Raw genomic sequence first — 19,611 nt, 5'->3', positions numbered from 1 at the left:
TCGTATAGCAATATCCACTTCTGATTTTCTTCAGTGAACACATACCATTCGGTAAGAACCAATGAAAATGAGAAATAATCAGGCACATTACTAGAAATTTTCGAACCTACTCAGCCATGAAATGTTTTTTTTTCTATAGTCACGTACACATTTTGATAAATATCACTAGTCGAGTACGACACGTGGATTCCTGGAATTTGGAGAAAAATGATTTTGTTGTGAATTATGACTCCATATAATATAAATAGATTAATCAACTTCATCTTTCATTTTCGTTTCATTTTGACTAGAGTGATTCGAAGAAAAATTATTTTCTCGGGAATTACTGTTCGTTAATATTAACACATGCATTAACTTCGTCTTTGATTTGTTTTCGAATGAGCAATTTGAATAAAAAGTGATGGGCCGGACAAGTACGTTTAAGACGTATTTGAACATAATTTGTACCGATCCAATCGAAGTTGAATGTTGTGAATAATACCAGGAGATCGTGAAAGTCGGAGGGGAATCGATTCTTTAAAGTGTGTACCTTGTTGAAGTAACGAATGACTTTCATGTGAATTTTTAATGATTTTATTTTCATTATTTTTTTAGTAATTTTGATAAAACGTTGTGAGCCCGACAAGGATTCTCAACGCTCATTGGTCGCCGGAGATTATATTTCGAATAACTGATAAATACTTGACCTCGAATTGATATAATACATTTTAGAACTGCACGTAACTTCCGTTATGACTTTTTTTCATTAACTTTTTTCTTGAAAATAATTATCATGAATTTCAATTAAAGTTTCCGATTTGTTCGATAAATATTCCAAATTATCAATAAAAACTTGGCCTCCAATTGATATCATACATTTTTATACTGCATGTAACTTGGATAGTTTATTTTTCAATTTGTCCAATATTTATGAATTTTTTTGAAAATTTTTTATTTTTCTTTACAGAATTTTTTTCGATTATTTTTTATTTTTGTTGAATTTTTTTGAACTTTTCAATTTTTCGTTTATTATTTCTATAGAATTTTTTTCCTGGTTCTGAGTCTTTTTTCTATGTCATCCAGAAACAAGAGACCATCAATGTACTTGTCCCAAACTTTTTTTCCCTAGGGGAAGTTTATGGTTTGATATCACGCCTTTTTTCTCAAAAGTTCCTCATTTATGTTATGACGGTTATAGGATTTTAGTATAAATTTCTATGAATTATTTGCTTAGTATATTTTTATAGATTTCATTCTCATACGAACAATTTTTATGGGATAATCTTTTTCATGAAATTATCAGCAAGTAAGGGACCATAAATGTACTTTTCCCAATCTTATTTTCCCTCGGTATGATGTTCGGCTTATAAAGTTGGTTTCCACCATAAAAGACCAATTTTTCGTAAAAATTGTAGTGAAAATATTTCGTCACAAGACTGCCCTTGAACTTTGGCGATTTTTTTCCTTATACTCTAATATGTTATGCCTATTAGGAACTCAACAGCATGGAGGAATCCGGGATGATAGGCCCGGGAAATGAATTTCGGTTTATAATGTTAGTTTCCACGTAAAAGACCAATTTTTCTTCAAAATTGGACTGAAAATATTTCGGCACTGGTTTGGTCTTGGACTTTGGTGATTTTTCTCCTTGTCTTCTAATATGTTTTGTCTATTGGGAACCCAAGAGCATGAAGAAATGCGTGTTGTGGGCCGTAATATGATTTTCGGCTTATAACGTTGGTTTCCACGAAATAAGATCTATTTTTCGTCAAAATTGTACTGGAAATATTTCGTCACCGGTCTGTCCTTGGCCTTTGGCGATTTTTTCCAAGTCTTCATACCAAGAAACAACTGACGTAAAGATTTCCTTAATAGAACAGATTTCATTTATCCCTTTTCTTCAAAATTCAAATGAAAGATAGATCAAATTCAAGACACAAAAAATCCAACAGATTTGCCCACTTTGAATGTCGCTTTTGCATTCTGAATCTAGAGATTTCATTTCATCCAAAATGTGCCCCCAATGAAATATATTTCCAAAGTTTGCAAGTGGCCGCTGAGATTCAATTATCCACAGTTTGATAGTTGCTGAAAAAAAGTACCCGAAAACTTCTAACATTTATTATGCCAGAACTCAAAGCAGCAAAAAAAACTAAGCGAACTTAATTCAACAAAGCAACAGAATTCAAAGACGTTTAAGGTACCTGCATTGGTTTTGGAGGAAAACCATTTCAGGACAATTCAGAAATGAATTTAGAAATTCGAAAACTCCCAATGGAGTAGAAAAAGGAAAATTGAAGTATTTAGAAAAGCGGAAGACTTTTGTGATAAATTTTCTAGATTACATGATACGGTTGGAGGAAATGATTTGAATGATTGGCACACATGCTGCAACACAGAAATATCAAAGTTTGGAAGTATTCGCTGTATATCAGTCATACAAACTTCAATACTATTTGAAAAGGAACACTTAAAACCTTGCCGAACCAAGTTCCATTACATATTACCATAATCAAAGATAAGGGGTGATCCGTCGCATATATATTTATCCACAGAAATTTCAGAGTCAATGTATTCGCAATGCGCAAAGCGCAATGAGCTTCGAAGACAGCAATTTCAAATCTATCCATAAATGAGCAACTGAAGACTTTTATAATCAATTTTTTACTTCATATATATGTTAGAGTTAGAGTCAAAATGTAAAATGAATGGCACAGTATTTAAATTGTATAGTTTGCAGATTTTTGCAGTATTTCAATGATCCGAATTTACAGCATTATAATGAAAAGTTGTCAAAAGTCATGATGTTACATTAAAATGACATAGCGCACATTGCATTCAGCAATTCTGTAAGTTTCTGGGGATGTTGGTAGGCATTATATTTGATCGCATCTAAAACTGAGCAACAGTAGACTTATTCGAATGAATTTTTTTTATAATAATTCCATATTTGTAGTTTGAAAAGTGGAAATACTCAACATACATGTCATTCCATAAGTTTTGTTATCAAAATTTGTGTTTGCATACAGCATTCCCAAGATACGACTTTTCATATCATCAGCAAAATAAGCATCCAAAGACTTTTTGGAAGAAGTTTCAAAATTTATTACTCGACAGACCAGGTGGAAAAAGTATAACAACACTCATATCAACACCAGAAACTGTTTTAAGAATCTGATATACAAAATGTGCGATTGATGATCATAGTCGGAAACCACTTGAATCAGCATGAAGAAATAGTAGAAAATTATAGGACACATATTAGGCAACCAATTAATACTATGTATCGATCCGCTGCAAACCGATGGAGTCAAAACAAGGATCGGAAAGAGCAGAGCCAAACTCAATAGGAAGCAAAATGTGGGAATATTCAAAAATACCGATGACACAAGAAATAAATTAGAAAACATTTATTCGATTGGAGTTTCTTACATTATATATACTAACAGTTCCGTGTGTTCTTGTTTTATTAATTATCAACCATAATATTTCAGATCGCAAAAAGAAAATTTGACGTTATAGGTTGACGAACATTTTTTCTTACAACTTCCAGACCTATTTTTGATAAACTGATTTGCCTTATTTATATTATTCACTAACTATGCGAACGTTTGCTACATTTGTCCCACACTTCGTAACGTCAAACCCCGGCCGGTTCGTTACCACACAGCTATCAAAGGAAACTCGTATATATGACCTACATTATTACACATGATATGTAATCACGCAACTGATGATATATTTACACTGGACAATATTCCGCGAACTCTGGTTTAATTGAAAGATTATCTCAGTTGACACTTATTTCCAATCGAACGAAATAATGAAATCTTGAAAAGTTTCGTTGACATATATGAATCGCGCATTTTTTTATATGTTTTATTTGCACACACAGATCACAGTCTACATTTACGCGGCCGCTTTTATACCGGTTTAGTATACCACAAGTTTTAACAAAATATACATTAACCAATTTTCACTAACCATTTTCATTTATTAATTAGAGTCCGCACACAACAGCACTTTGGGGATCATAACCTCACCTGTCAAAATGACGTTCAGTACGAAAACAAGTCTCGGGTGGTTTCGGATGTGCGTATCGATGTATTGATATCATATAACCTATTTACAAATGATATATGATAAACTTATTTTCAGTCAAACGAATTAATGAAATCTTAAAAAGTTTCGTCGACATGCACCGCGTATTTTTTTATTTTATTCTTTTTCACACACAGACCACAGACTACATTTACGCGACTGCTTTTATACCGGTTTAGTTTAGCATTCCACAGGTTTTAGTACTATGCACTTCGTTAGATGACGAAAGTTTTTTTTATTTATCCCACACGCATTTCATAATGTCAAAACTCCGTTTTTTTATACGATGATCGAAAACTGACGCGTGGTTTATATATATATATATATAATATAATATCCATCTGAGCGCGGTCGGGGTACGACTCAAAAGTTAGAAGGCCTAAAATGGTGAACAGGCATTCTGTATAACGCATATATAGATATACAGAGTGCCTGTTCGCTATTTTAGGCCTTCTAACACTTGAGCCTCACCCGCGGTCGGCCTAGCAGCTGGAGGAGCCGACATCGTTGAGCCAATCAGAATGCGTAGAGGCAACAACTCTACTACCACTAACTACGTCAAAACGCGTATACGTATACATCGAACTCGTGATGTGTCAGTAACTTTTGCATAATCTTGAGCCCGTGCAAAGTTTTTTCTCAGCAATTACGCCACCGATCGTGTTGATTTTGGGCGCAATCGAAAGAGAATTTCTTAATTAGCTGAAAGTTCAATTTTCAAAGCCTCAGATGACTCATAACTTCGGTAATTCAAAAAAATCACTTGCCAATTTTACCCCCACCACGGCGAATCGTTTTATTCAGAGAAAGTATACTCGGCGAGAGCCTCGGGCTAGCAGACGACAGGGCTGTCAATGTACTTGTCCCGAGACTCTACCGAGTCTCTTGATGTTCTATCACAATAATGATTTATATTTGATAGAAAATTATATTTATATAAATATAAATTTAGATAAACAACAGTAACATTGCATAGCTAATTATAACGATATCATTTATTACATTTACCTTGTAGTCGATATTGCCTGATTGGACACCGTCGATCAGGTGTTTACGATTTAGAGCGTCGAACATATTGTTGACCTACTCACAAAATGAAGCCGTGGCTTCACAATTACGAAGTTCTGGTACATACATTTTGAAAAACCGCAGCCCTCCTGCCACTGATTTGCTGAAGACCTGTAAGTCAATAATTAAATCAATTCAGTTGGTTTACTTTTTTTTTTGAAGAAAGTTTGTTTTAGAGTAGACACAGTTGATTGTAAGAATAAAGAGGCTTACTTGAGTTGCCAAGCGCACACGCATTTTTGAAGAGTTGTTCAAATTGACGTGACTAGATGTTAACCTTGGACAAACTAGAGCTTGGCCGGGACCTGCATTTTCGCGGTCTTTTTCATAGAGAAGCTTGATGTGCTCCCACTTGATGAGTGGTTCTGAAGAATCGATCTGAAAAATGTTTACTATAATGAATACAACAAATATATTTATGCAGCTATTTACTTTTAATGCATATAAATATACATACCTGTAAAACTCCATTATTATGCAAACGGTTTCGTATAGTCTTTACAAGATGAGGAGTATCGGAAAAGACAAATATTTTGCGACCTTCTACTAAAGGATGCTCAAAGTAATTGCGCAGATTCTCTTTTTTCACACTCACGCCGACTTCAGACCAAAATTTTCTATTCGTGCTGGCTCCATCGCCAACAACTGCGTGTATTTTCGCGCCGATATTTTCAAGCAAAATTATTGCTTTTATGATGAGTTGTGCGAGCACTTCGCCTTTTACGGGTTCTCTTGAGGCAAAAACTGCAACAGGTTGACAATTTGAATCGATTAACGACTGGAACATCAAAACTAGTGCATGGTTCGCTTTTTCCGTGAAATTCGACGATTTGCAGCCGTCATTCCCGAAGTCGATTAATCCTTTATATGTGAGGTTATTCGTGTCAACACTGACGCATTCCCGAACAGAAATTTAGTCGAATAAAAGAATCCCATGTCTTTGTGATTCATCCAGTTTGTTCAATGCCACTTGAAACACCTCGAAAAATTCCTGATCAAAACTACAAGTAGTCTTAATTTTCGATAAATATCGGGAAACAATTAGCGATATTTAGTTCGTATTTATATATGTGAGAAAAAATACGAAAATTATAGTTTTAAATATTTCGAATTTTTTAATTCCATATCTCCAAATAATGTCAATGCATAGTATAACATACCTGCAAACAGTTCTCTTACATGGAAGAGGTAAAATCTCGTTTAATCGCAGAAACTCATACTCTGCTGGTGATTTCATATTCAGGAGCATGCTTATTAGTAACATCCATTGCTCCGAGTAATCGCGTCCTTTCGAATTGTTATGCTTTGCGGCTTCAATTATTTGAGTCAGCACGTGAAGTTGGTTTCGAGGAATATTTCCATTTTCGATATGTCGCTCAAGATCTTGACTGGTACATGATGCCATTTTCTCGCGAATTTTATGAACCTCCATTTTCAAACTTTTCATTTTTTTTCATGCAAGACGTTTGGCCTTCACTGCTGAGCGGTATCTCGGTTGCGACCTCAATAATAGCCGTTGTTGCTCCTTTAAAGCGATAATTGATTTCTTTCGAATTATTTTTACCTCGCCTTGCATGTACCTGCGAAGATTTGTAGCCAATGATTTTTTTGCTCGGTTACAAAATTCGCACATCTTTGTATCGAGCGTGACTCCAAGTACCATAAACGTCTTTTTTTAATGTGATACAGTTTAGCTGCTCCGGTGGTTCACCACAACCGCGACATACGTTGAGCCGATGCATCGTTCTCAGTAAAATTTCCAACTGTTCGAGGTCAGTTATATAGCGAGGCAAGTTGAGATCGAGATGATGACTAGGATTGAGCGGTATACCTAAAACTCGCATTTGGACAGACATTTCTTCTTTCAGTGTGATATCTTTCAATATATGCGTTTTATATATTTCACCAATTTCCTCACTTTTGTGGGTGAAAAAAATATGACCTTGGCATGGCCGCAGTCTACAATTTGCTTCATGCATCCGGAAGGAATTAGTATTTTAGTTGCAAGCAGTTTTGTGAAATCCAGAGTACTTATACTTTCCATTTGTGTTGATCTTTCTTCTGCCGGAGCAACGTGGTCCGATTCATTTGATGTACAATGTTGACTGTCAGAAAAAATCTCTTCTGCAGTGGCAGCGATGGAAATAATCTCTTCGATATTTGATTTGTTCTCTCCTTCTGCCAGAGAAACTTGGACAGATTCCTTCGATATGGAATTTTGACTGTTAGAAAAAATCTCTTCGGCAATACCAGCGATAGAAAAAATCTCTTCGATATTTGATTTGTTCTCTCCTTCTGCCGGAGCAGCTTGGACAAATTCCTTCGATATGGAATGTTGACTGTTAGAAAAAATCTCTTCGGCAATACCAGCGATGGAAATATCCTCTTCGGAATTTGATTTTTCTCCTTCCTCTTCCTGAGAAACTTCATTGCATTTGTTCCACGGAAACTGCGAGGGTACAGAGCCTTTCTTCAAACGCGAATTTTGTACTGTGTCTGTAATTATAATTACAATCCCAATTATAATAATGTGAATAAAAAAAAATGAAATAAACCTATCTGAATCTTGCAAAGCAATTATGAGTCACCAATATTACCACTCCAAGTACTTGACCATCGGAACCAAGTAGTTCGCGTTGCCAAACAATTTGGTCTTTTCGAAAATATTTTCCGCATACCGCTCTTCCGGCTTTGACCAAATTGTCCGTTCTTGTTGTTGCCACTTTCCACAATTTTTCACTTTCGGCATTTCGGGGTAAGGTGAAAAAGTGAACTTTCTCACTATTTGAAACATAACCCGAAGTACATCCCGGCACAATACACGTCGGCATGACAACCTATGCAATATTGTTCGTTTACACTGTTTACCATTACCGATTTTCAGATCACTGCACAAAAAAACGAAAAAACCACTATGCACACTAGGGTGGCCCTTAATATGGGTAAAAAAAATTGATCGCGCCGCCCCCCGAAACGATTTCAAATGATAAAAAAAAAAAATCTACGCAAAGCCGCAGCTATGTCTGGTAAGAGGGAGACGTGCCTGTAAGCATGAACTTGGATTCAAATATCAATTTTTCTGCATGATTGGAGAAATTTCAGTTTTTTAAATCTAGTTTATGTGTCAATTTTTTTTTCCTACTTTCCAAAGCTATTGTATATTAGTATTCAATATCCAGATAAAAAAATAAGGTCTTTCATACTAACGAAAAAAATTAAAGGATCAAAAGATTTTTCCGAATTTTTAGTGATTTTTCAAAATGTTGTATTTCAGTGAAAAATGGTCGTATCAAGGTCTAAAAAAACGCATTTTGAAGCTTTAAGTTTCTAATTTCAAGATCATATAACGAAAAAAATGCAGAGCTACATGTTCTGCGCAATTTTGAGAAAATGTGCGAGAAAAAAATTTGCAAATTTTTATGCTTTTTTATCAATTCCACAAGCGTAGATTTATTTTTTTCAACTAAGCCATGGTATGAACTGAATAACTGGTTTATTCAGCTTCAATTTGCTTTTTTAAAAACTTGGGTAGGACGATTTTTTGCTGAGGTGTTGAACTTTGAATTAAGAAGAACTCTTTTGTCTTTGTTCGACGATATCTCGGCAACCAATGGTCGCACAGGAAATTCAAGGGCAGTTCTGAAAACTGGAATGAATGTTCTACAAGCTTCCGTTGCGATCTTGGAGATGAAATTTTTCTTTCATCCTTCTCGTGAATTAAAAAAAATAGGAAAAAAAGGTAATTTATGGTTTTTCAGAAAGTCAATAGCCAAATTTCAAATAATCATGAAATGACTGATGTTGAGTATGCCATTTACAACTGAATATACCCCCAAAAACCCTGCGAAGTTACATTTCGATCTAACCAATCGTTTCTTTGTTGCAACCGGTCAAACATTAAACAAATTTAAGGGTCACGTTTTTTACGTTAAACGAGTCATGATCATGACAAAAATGAAAAAAAAATTTCTAGGTTTTTTCTAAATTTTTCCCATAAATAAGGTTGAAATATACATACAAAAAAATATTCCGGAAGTTTTTGATGAAAATTGATTTTTTTTTCTTGAGACTTCCAACATCGAGGGCTTCTGAAAAATCATAAATTACCTTTTTTTTCCTATTTTTTTAAAGTCACTACAAGGATGGAATAAAAAATTCATCTTCAAGATCGCAACGGAACCTTGTAGGACATTCATTCCAATTTTCAGAAATGCCCTTGAATTTCCTGTGCGACCATTGGTTGCCGAGATATCGTCAATCAAAGACAGAAGAGTTCTTGATTCAAAGTTCAACATCTCAGCAAAAAATGGTCCTGCCCAAGTTTTAAAAAAAGCAAATTGAAGCTTAATAAACTAGCTATCCGGTCCATACCATGGCTTAGTTGAAAAAAATAAATCTACGCTTGTGGAATTGATAAAAAAGCATAAAAATTTGCTGTTTTTTTCTCGCACGTTTTCTCAAAATTGTGCAGAACATGTAGATCTGCATTTTTTTCGTCATAAGATGTTGAAATTAGAAACTTGAAACTTCAAAATGCGTTTTTTTAGACCTCGATACGACCATTTTTCACTGAAATACATTTTTAAAAATTACTAAATCATGCAGAAAAATTGATGTTTAAATCCAAGTTCATGCTTACAGGCACGTCTTCCTCTTACCGGACACAGCTACGGCTTTGCGTAGATTTTTTTTTATAATTTGGAACCGTTTTGGGGGGCGGCGCGATCAATTTTTTTTGTACCCGTATTAAGGGCCACCCTAATGCACACCGAATATTCCGAATGCTCCGAAAATCCCGAAAATGCCACATTCTCGAGTCGATTTCCGAGGCCAGTGTCAGGGGGCTGATGGCACATCAAGTGGTGACAAGCGGCCTACAATAAAGCGGCCAAATATGAATTCGCGATTGGACGAAGGATTTGGAATTATATAGAGCTCTTTAATGAAACGATTGTTCTTATATACGAATCATCAATAAAACGTTGTATATTCATAAAAATATCTCCCAAAAGGTCTAAATTAATTTCTACCCTGCTCATATTTCGAACAAAATAAAATAACGAAACTATAAAACGTTTCAATACATATTGAAAAACAAGCAAATCTGTTGGCCCAGACAAACTTCATACTTTATATTTTTTTCTCCTGTCAAATTTTAAGGAAAATCAATCAAAAAATTCGTTTCATTGAAAAATCTTCATATCTTTTTTATTCACAACGATTTCATCAAAAATTTGAAAATAAAATTTATAAATGACGGGGGAAAATTCCACAAAAATACAAAATATTCATAAACGTTACGGAAAATTATTTTTAAACATCATGAAAGAAACATTGGAAAACTTTCGAAAACCTTATTCAAAAATTTAGAACTATCACAGAAAAAAGATTTGATATCAAGCCGCAAAAATTTTCTCTCGGAGAAAAAAAATTTGAACAAGTACATTGATGATCGCCCGTTTTCGCATTATACTACAAAAAATGTAAACAAAAATTCTCAAATCTCACAATAAAAATTATTTCAAAGCGTGAGGAATATTCAAATTCATTACAATTCTACAGCATTAGTGGATAATATTATCCACTTATATACCGATTATGGCGGTATTTTCAATGTTAATGAGAGTTTTGAATTGAATTTCAAGCATTGGACACACAAAACAAACATCCAGGGTTTAAATTGTTGACTATAATTATTTGTCGTAATACGGCTTTCGATTTATAATTTGAAAAAAATGAAAAAAAGATTATTTACGATAATTTAATTTATTTCAGCATATAGGACAGAGTATTACTCAATAGAACGACCAATATTTGAATTTTGCATTGAAAACTGTTGATTTTTGTTCTTGAGTTCATCAACAGCAAGTTACATGAGATAAAAGAGAATTTTTTAATATTGCTCCTTTCTCTTGCCTACTAATAGCCAATTTTTTTCTCAATTTTGCAAAACAAATAAGTGAAAAGATACAAGAATATATCGATGTGACGAATACTTTTGTCTTGTATGTGAACATTTACAAACTAAGTGAAAAGTTAAAAGATTGCTTCAATCAAATTTTCAATTTTTTGATTGTAGAGTATAAAGTTTTTATTTCTTTTTGAACTCAGTGTGATTGTGCGTGGTTAGCTCAGCTTGATGTAACCCGAAAAACAAGATTGCAGAACTTTTGAGAAAAAAGACATAATATAAAATCTTGAAAATTCCCCTAAGGAAAAAAAGGTTGGGACAAGTACATTGATGGTCCCTTGTTTCCTGATCATATCTCGAAAAATGTGAAAAAAAATTCCATAAAAAGAATTATCAAACCACCTGTAAAGAATTTCAAAAGAACAATTAAAAAAAAATTCACAAATCCTGAAAGCACATTACATTTTAAAAAAATACTAATCTGTAATTATTTTTTTAAGTGTCAAAAAAATCAAATAAAACGTAAAAAATGAAAAAACGAAAAATCAAAATAAACATTTTTTAAAAAATCAATTGAAAAAAATTTCTTTCTAAGTTACGTCCAGCATTAAAACTTATGATATCAATTCGAGGAAGTATTTAATGATAATTCGGAATATTCATTCCTACGGGTACCATCAGGAACTTCAGAAAGTTCTTATGAATCAAAAAAGTTACCATTTGAGTTAGGTACGGCACTTAAATTTATGATATCAATCGGAGGACAAGTGTTTTATTAGTAATTCCGAGTTTTTACATTATGAAATTGCTCTAAGAAGCGTTTAAATACAAAAAAAATCACATCAAAGGTATAGTAATTTCTTACACTATGATGGCAGAGACTTGGAAGAAAATCGATTCTTCTCAGACTTTCAGGATTCTCTTGTATTATTCACAAGATTCGACGTCGATTTTAGATCAGTACAAATTATGTTTAAAAATGTGTTAAAAGTACTCGTCCGGCCCATTAATTTTAAATTAAATTGTTTATTCAGATAAAATTCAGGGCCCTTCTAGAACCGATGCATCATAAGTATGCGTACAGAGGAAACTGAGAAAGTTATTTTCAAGAAAGTTAATTAAATAAAAAATTTAAACGAAACCTCCTGTAATGTACAAGAGATATTATTGTGCATCGATCAATGAAAAATATTTTGCACAATAAATATGTTCAAGCTACTGTTATAACCTCCCAGTTCATATTGCAATGAGGGCAATTTTTCCTTTTTATTTCGTCCAGCAACTAAATTCTATTCTGTATAAGAACTTACCTATTTTTTTTATTGAGAATATTGAACTGATAATAAATCGCATTTGAATAAATTTTCAACCGGATTCTGCCGTACAATTTCTTTTTTTTATGATTGATTTTTATTTGAATGAATAGTGATAGGAAAAATAGGTAAGTTCTTATACAGAATAGAATTTAGTCGCTGGACGAAATAAAAAGGAAAAATTGCCCTCATTGCAATATGAACTGGGAGGTTATAACAGTAGCTTGAACATATTTATTGTGCAAAATATTTTTCATTGATCGATGCACAATAATATCTCTTGTACATTACAGGAGGTTTCGTTTAAATTTTTTATTTAACCTTTTAACCCCTTCGCAGTGAGGTGAAAATCACGTTTTCGTGCCATTTTTGTGTTGGAAAAAAATTTTCTTAGATTTGTCTCAAAGTCACAGTATGAACGTTTTTGGGGTCACTGATTACGAATTCGACATCAGATTTTCAAAATTCAACATGGCGGATCCAATATGGCGGACGCAAATTCGAAAAATGGTTTGATTTCGACGAAAGTGAGTACCTTATGATTTTCGGGGCCGCTGAATCCGAATCTGGAATCGGTTTTTCAAAATTCAAAATGGCGGATTCAATATGGTGGACGCAAATACAAAAAATACGGCTTTAAGTTTTGATTTAATTGAGTTGATTTAAACTCGAGCGCCTAAATGTGAGAAAGAATTCAACATAATATAAAAGTATTCTAAACCATGTAAATATATAGCGAGATTTTTTCTTTTCGTACCTCATGGTTTTTGGGGTCGCTGAATCCGAATTTGGAATCGGTTTTTCAAAATTCAAAATGGCGGATCCAATATGGTGGACGCAAATTCGAAAAATGGTTTGATTTTAACGAAAGTGAGTACCTTATGATTTTCGGGGCCGCTGAATCCGAATCTGGAATCGGTTTTTCAAAATTCAAAATGGCGGATTCAATATGGTGGACGCAAATACAAAAAATACGGCTTTAAGTTTTGATTTAATTGAGTTGATTTAAACTCGAGCGCCTAAATGTGAGAAAGAATTCAACATAATATAAAAGTATTCTAAACCATGTAAATATATAGCGAGATTTTTTCTTTTCGTACCTCATGGTTTTTGGGGTCGCTGAATCCGAATTTGGAATCGGTTTTTCAAAATTCAAAATGGCGGATCCAATATGGTGGACGCAAATTCGAAAAATGGTTTGATTTTAACGAAAGTGAGTACCTTATGATTTTCGGGGCCGCTGAATCCGAATCTGGAATCGGTTTTTCAAAATTCAAAATGGCGGATTCAATATGGTGGACGCAAATACAAAAAATACGGCTTTAAGTTTTGATTTAATTGAGTTGATTTAAACTCGAGCGCCTAAATGTGAGAAAGAATTCAACATAATATAAAAGTATTCTAAACCATGTAAATATATAGCGAGATTTTTTCTTTTCGTATAGGCTCCCAGGTCGCGGAAATAAAGACACCACACTCATACTCGGTATAGATCAGTTTCATTTGGCTTCATACGCGTATTTTTGTACTCAATCAGTTGTAGATTAATTTTATCACTACTCTTCATCTCATATCCGAGCCCGCTGGACCTATGTCTGCACTCTAGTGCTTCTACAATGTTCCCGCCACACCTGTGACATGAAAATCGAGAGTACCATCCTAGGGGCATCCACTATACCCTTGAATCGCTCTCTTTTGACCCGAAGTTGATCTATGATCCCATCGTCGTTCTCTAATAATCAACTCACCATCCCACACACGGTCATCATCGAAGGATTGGGAGAACCAATATATTTTTCTTGAGGGTGTCAAATAGAGTAAAAATCGAATTTTCATTCTTTGAAGAAGTAAGAAGAAGGACTAAGAATAAAGGTACTCACTTTCGTCGAATTCAAACCATTTTTCGAATTTGCGTCCGCCATATTGGATCCGCCATTTTGAATTTTGAAAATCTGATGTAAAATTCGAATTCAGCGACCCCAAAAACCATGAGGTACTCACTTTCGTCGAATTCAAACCATTTTTCGAATTTGCGTCCGCCATATTGGATCCGCCATTTTGAATTTTGAAAATCTGATGTTGAATTCGTAATCAGCGACTCCAAAAACCATAGTGTACCAAATTTCAATCGAATCGGTGCAGTAGAAATATGTTTTTTTTCAAATGCCCCTATACGTGTCATGACACAAAAATGGCACGACTTTTTTTGCCCCTATACGTGTCACTCACAGTGAAGGGGTTAAGCGGCAGAACCAATTCGCCTCATAGTGCCCAAAATGCGAGAAAAAAAAAGTATTCAGATTGTTACGAAATTTAGTACTCGGAGGTTTTTGGGGTCGCTGATTACGAATCCGCTCTCAAAATTTCGAAATTCAAAATGGCGGATTCAATATGGCGGCCGAAAATAAAAAATTCGTTTGAATCGGATAAAAATTGGTACTCGGGGGTTTTTGGGGTCATCGATTACGAATCCGCCCTCGAAATTTCAAAATTCAAAACGGCGGATCCAATATGGCGGACGAAAATGAAAAATTCATTTGAATCGGATAAAAATTGGTACTCGGGGGTTTTCGGGGTCACTGATTACGAATCCGTCCTCAAAATTTATAATTCGAAAACAATATCTCATATGCCGACCATGCACGGGGCAATTTTGAATAGTATTTGTGTTACATTTATTCACATATAAAACTTGAAAAACTCAGGGTTAATATAAAATCAATATGAAGAGAAAGGTGCCATTGCAAAAATTTTACATGATCAATTCATATGTGTCATAGAGAATCTTCTATTTTCAATTTATATACTCCGTAATCAGCGACCCCGAAGAATACTAAATTTCGACCGATTCAAATGAATTTTCGGATTTTTGACCACCATATTGGATCCGCCATTTTGAATTTCGAAATTTCGAGGGCGGATTCGTAATCAGCGATCCCGAAAACCCCTGAATGCCAATGCCTATCCGATTCGAATGAATTTTTGCATTTTCGGCTGCCATATTGGATCCGCCATTTTGAATTTCGAAATTTTGAGGGCGGATTCGTAATCAGCGACCCTAAAAACCCCCGAGTACCAATTTTTATCCGATTAAAATGAATTTTTAATTTTCGGCCGCCATATTGGATCCGCCATTTTGAATTTCAAAATTTTGAGAGCGGATTCGTAATCAGCGACCCCGAAAACCCCCGAGTACCAATTTTTATCCGATTCGAATGAATTTTTGCATTTTCGGCCGCCATATTGGATCCGCCATTTCGAATTTCGAAATTTTGAGAGCGGATTCGTAATCAGCGACCCCAGAAACCCCCGAGTATCAAATTTGGTGATAATTGATTGACTTAATCACGAGATAATCGATGTGCGCCATATGGCGTCATTGCCGCTTTGGGCCCAAAAAAAATGTGCGCCATATGGCGTCATTGCCGCTTAAAAGGTTAATTAACTTTCTTGAAAATAACTTTCTCAGTTTCCTCTGTACGCATACTTATGATGCATCGGTTCTAGAAGGGCCCTGAATTTTATCTGAATAAACAATTTAATTTAAAATTAATGGGCCGGACGAGTACTTTTAACACATTTTTAAACATAATTTATACCGATCTAAAATCGGTCGAATCTTGTGAATAATACCAGGGAATCCTGAAAGTCTGAGAAGAATCGATTTTCTTCCAAGTCTCTGCCATCATAGTGTAAGAAATTGCTATACCTTTGATGTAATTTTTTTTTGGATTTAAACGCTTCTTGAAAAAAATTCATAATGTTAAGACTCGGAATTACTAATAAAACGCTTGTCCTCCAATTGATATCATAAACTTTAGTGCCGCACCTAACTCAAATGGTAACTTTTTTGTTTCATAAGAACTTTCTCAAGTTCCTGATGGTACCCGTAGGAATGAACATTCTGAATTATCATTAAATACTCGGCCTTGATATCATAAGTTTTAATGCTAGACGTAACTTAGATGGAAATTTTTTTGAATTTTTTTTTAAATTTTTCATTTTGATTTTTCTTTGTTTTATTGCTTATATTTTATTAGAATTTTTTTACACTTTAAAAAATAATTACAGATTTTTATTTTTTTAATGTAATGTTTTTTTCATGATTTGTGAAATTGTTCTCGAATTTTTGTGTGGGAATTATTACAGTTTGCTTAATAATTTTTTTTATGAAATTTTTTTTCACATTTTTCGTGATATGATCTGGAAACAAGGGACCATCAATGTTCTTGTCCCAACCTTTTTTTCCCTATGTTCCAATTTGCATATTTCATTTATTAAATAAGTGTGTTTTATTCATGCATTCCTGCTCCTTAAAATAGCCAACATCTTCGAAAAAAGTTTAGTTGCGGCGAGCCTCGGTCCAGCAGACGACAGGGCTGTCAATGTACTTGTTCTGAACTCTACCGAGTCTTTTGAAAACATGTATGGCACCAGATATTACTAGTGTCACTCGATTATAAAACATAAACATAAAAATGTATGCGAAAAAATGCACAATTTTTTAATTCTAAGTAAAAACATTCAATTAACATAGCTTCAATGCATTATGCTACAATGGTTGTAAAAGGTCGCGATCGGTGTAAAAAAATGACTCCTGCAAAGAGTCGCTTGGAGCGTACTCGCTTCCATACTTATCTCGAGTCACTACTGCGAGTCTCGATGATTTCAAGTTTTTTGTTCTTATAATGCTCAAATTTATCTGCTATCAAAGATTCTAAATTCACATCTATCGTTTTTTTCAGCCGGAACTGTACTTGTGTACACCTGTTAAAGTGGACGTCACAAAAAGTTATTATATTGTTGGTTTCCAACCAAACGCTACATCGGATACTGCGCATCATATGCTGCTGTATGGGTGCAAAGAACCGGGATCAGCTAAATCTGTTTGGAATTGTGGAGAAATGACTCACGCAACTGGCTCTGAAGATGATTCAGCAAGTCCATGTGCTGATGGATCCGAGGTAGTACAAAATGAATCATTATATATTATGTTAATGAAGGTTATATTTATATGTTTCTTACAGATTTTATACGCATGGGCAAGGGACGCTCCAGACTTGAACCTACCTGATGGTGTAGGTTTCAAAGTTGGTCGTGCAACACACATCAAATACTTGGTTCTGCAGGTTCATTACGCTCATATAGACCGTTTCAAAGATGGTAGCACCGACGATTCAGGAGTAATACTGCATTATACATTGCAACCCTTGAAAAAAATGGCCAGTGTAATTTTATTAGGTACCGCTGGTATAATTCCACCACAATCGACTGAATATATGGAAACTGCTTGCACTTTGAAAGAAAATAAAACGATTCATCCTTTCGCCTACAGAACTCACACGCACGCGTTAGGAAAAGTAGTTTCTGGCTATTTGGTGAAACCAAATGGGCGTTGGATAGAACTCGGGAAGCGCAACCCGTTGACCCCTCAAATGTTTTACCCAGTGCATAATAACATAACAGCCGAATTAGGAGATACATTTGCTGCACGCTGTACAATGGAAAGCAATCGTAAAACTTGGACGCGTATCGGAACCACAAATAGTGATGAAATGTGTAATTTCTATTTAATGGTATATGTAGAAAATGACGAACCACCGCACATGAAATACTGTTTCACTAATGGTCCACCCACATACTCATGGCAGCTTGATGGCCTTCCAAACATACCCTTCCGAGATGCCTCTACTTTAGAGTTATGATTCAGCTTGAAACCCTGGCGGCTTGGAGTCAAACGGCGATAGAAACTAAATGTCCAAAGAACGCGGTCTGTTTAATGGAAGTTACTGAGTGCTTATATAAATATTGATAAATTGATCTAGCTGTCAAATATTAAAAATTTCATGTCCTTCAACGAAGGCTGATCTCATTTAATCACCATCAATAATGTATAAATTTTCAAATGGAAATTCATTCAGTAATGCTTAAAAAATTAGGGACACTAAGAAGTTTGACATGGTTATTTATTTTTATTTCCAATACTATCAATATCTTTATGGTTCCTTGATTGCTTTGATAAATTATTATCCAAACTTCTGCAAATGAAAGATGTGAGATCAATAATGAATTTCAACGTGTGATAAAAAAGTAGTAACTTTTATTGGATAACTTATTCGTTTTGTTTCGTGTATGATATAATATAAAAGTTATATTTTTTATCGCATTATCCTTGAACGATACTTGTTGGAAATATTTCTGTAATATATTCAGAATCATCAACGATGACGCAAACCGTAATTCTGTACTTCAATAGTTTGTTTGCTGTGATGAATGCGAATATTTTTTTTCCGTCATTTCCCTCGGAAACACCGATAAATCTCTTGACCAATTTATTGATGTTTTCTGGCAAAGAACGATTCACAAATGAGGCAAAAAAAAATGTAATTTAAGAAATAAATATTAATATTGAATAAATTATCACCTTATTATGTGTCGAAAGTAGAGCAATATTCCCCTCGTACGCCAACGACGTTCCGAACCTTTACATTTTCGTTTTCTTATTCCTCTTCAAAAAGTACCCAAACACAATTATGATTGTTTACAACTCCTCGTTATAAAAATCAGGAATGTGACAATTCGTCGACACCGTTCCAATTTTTTCCGGTTCTATAGAAAATAGATAAAAGCAGGTCAATATTTTTTAGTGAAAGTGGTGAGAAAAAAGTGAAGAAGAATAAAAGAGAAATGAAGGCCGAGGAATCCAAGAGTGTTATGTAATGGAAAATAAACCGAAAATTTTCAACAACGTTCGGATTGATGATATAAAATATTTAGAAAGGTTAGAGTTTTTTCTATATGTATCTTGAGATGTAGTCCGGATTCTGAAACATTAGAAAAAAAATCCATGTCTCCGCTCTTTCTCATCAACTCTCTCTGATTGTATCATCAGACTTGTCGATTACAAAATTTCTATTGGCAAATCGAAGCTTAGAAAATCGGTTCCGTGACATTAGATCACACGACAAAATATCACGGACAAAATATCACCACGACAAAATATCACACGACACAATATCACCGCGACAAAATATCACACGCCACAATATCACCGCGACAAAAAAAACACACGAGGCAAACGTTGCGCTCCTTGGCTGGGCTACTCCGGGGATTTTTTCCTTAAAATTCCGCCCATTTACTTTTCAAGAATTTTCTTTTTTCTTTGTTCAATTTAAAAAAATAAAAGAAACAAATTCTTGAAAAGTAAATGGGTTGGTCTCCCCGGCGCTTCGCGCTTCG

The 19,611-nt window shown here is 34.5% G+C and overlaps 1 protein-coding gene across 3 annotated transcripts in view; it reads left to right on the top strand.

Moving 5' to 3' along the window:
• The window catches only part of Phm (Peptidylglycine-alpha-hydroxylating monooxygenase), a 59,767-nt gene extending 40,978 nt beyond the window's left edge, over positions 1–18,789 (top strand). For 2 of the 3 annotated variants that reach the window (XM_043414002.1, XM_043414003.1), the window contains exons 2-3: positions 17,118–17,336; positions 17,400–18,789. In XM_043414002.1, the coding sequence (XP_043269937.1) occupies positions 17,118–17,336; positions 17,400–18,077 (897 nt within the window). In that variant the 3' untranslated portion in view covers positions 18,078–18,789. Of the gene's footprint in view, positions 1–5,122; positions 5,262–17,117; positions 17,337–17,399 lie in introns of those variants that run through there. The other variant, XM_043414005.1, reaches the window with a different exon arrangement.
• Positions 18,790–19,611: the final 822 nt, after the last annotated feature.

Source organism: Venturia canescens, chromosome 3, assembly GCF_019457755.1.
Source record: "Venturia canescens isolate UGA chromosome 3, ASM1945775v1, whole genome shotgun sequence".
NCBI classification, from domain to species: domain Eukaryota; kingdom Metazoa; phylum Arthropoda; class Insecta; order Hymenoptera; family Ichneumonidae; genus Venturia; species Venturia canescens.
The sequence above is the reverse complement of the archived record's forward strand: the minus strand, read 5'-3'. Positions and strand labels throughout refer to the sequence as shown.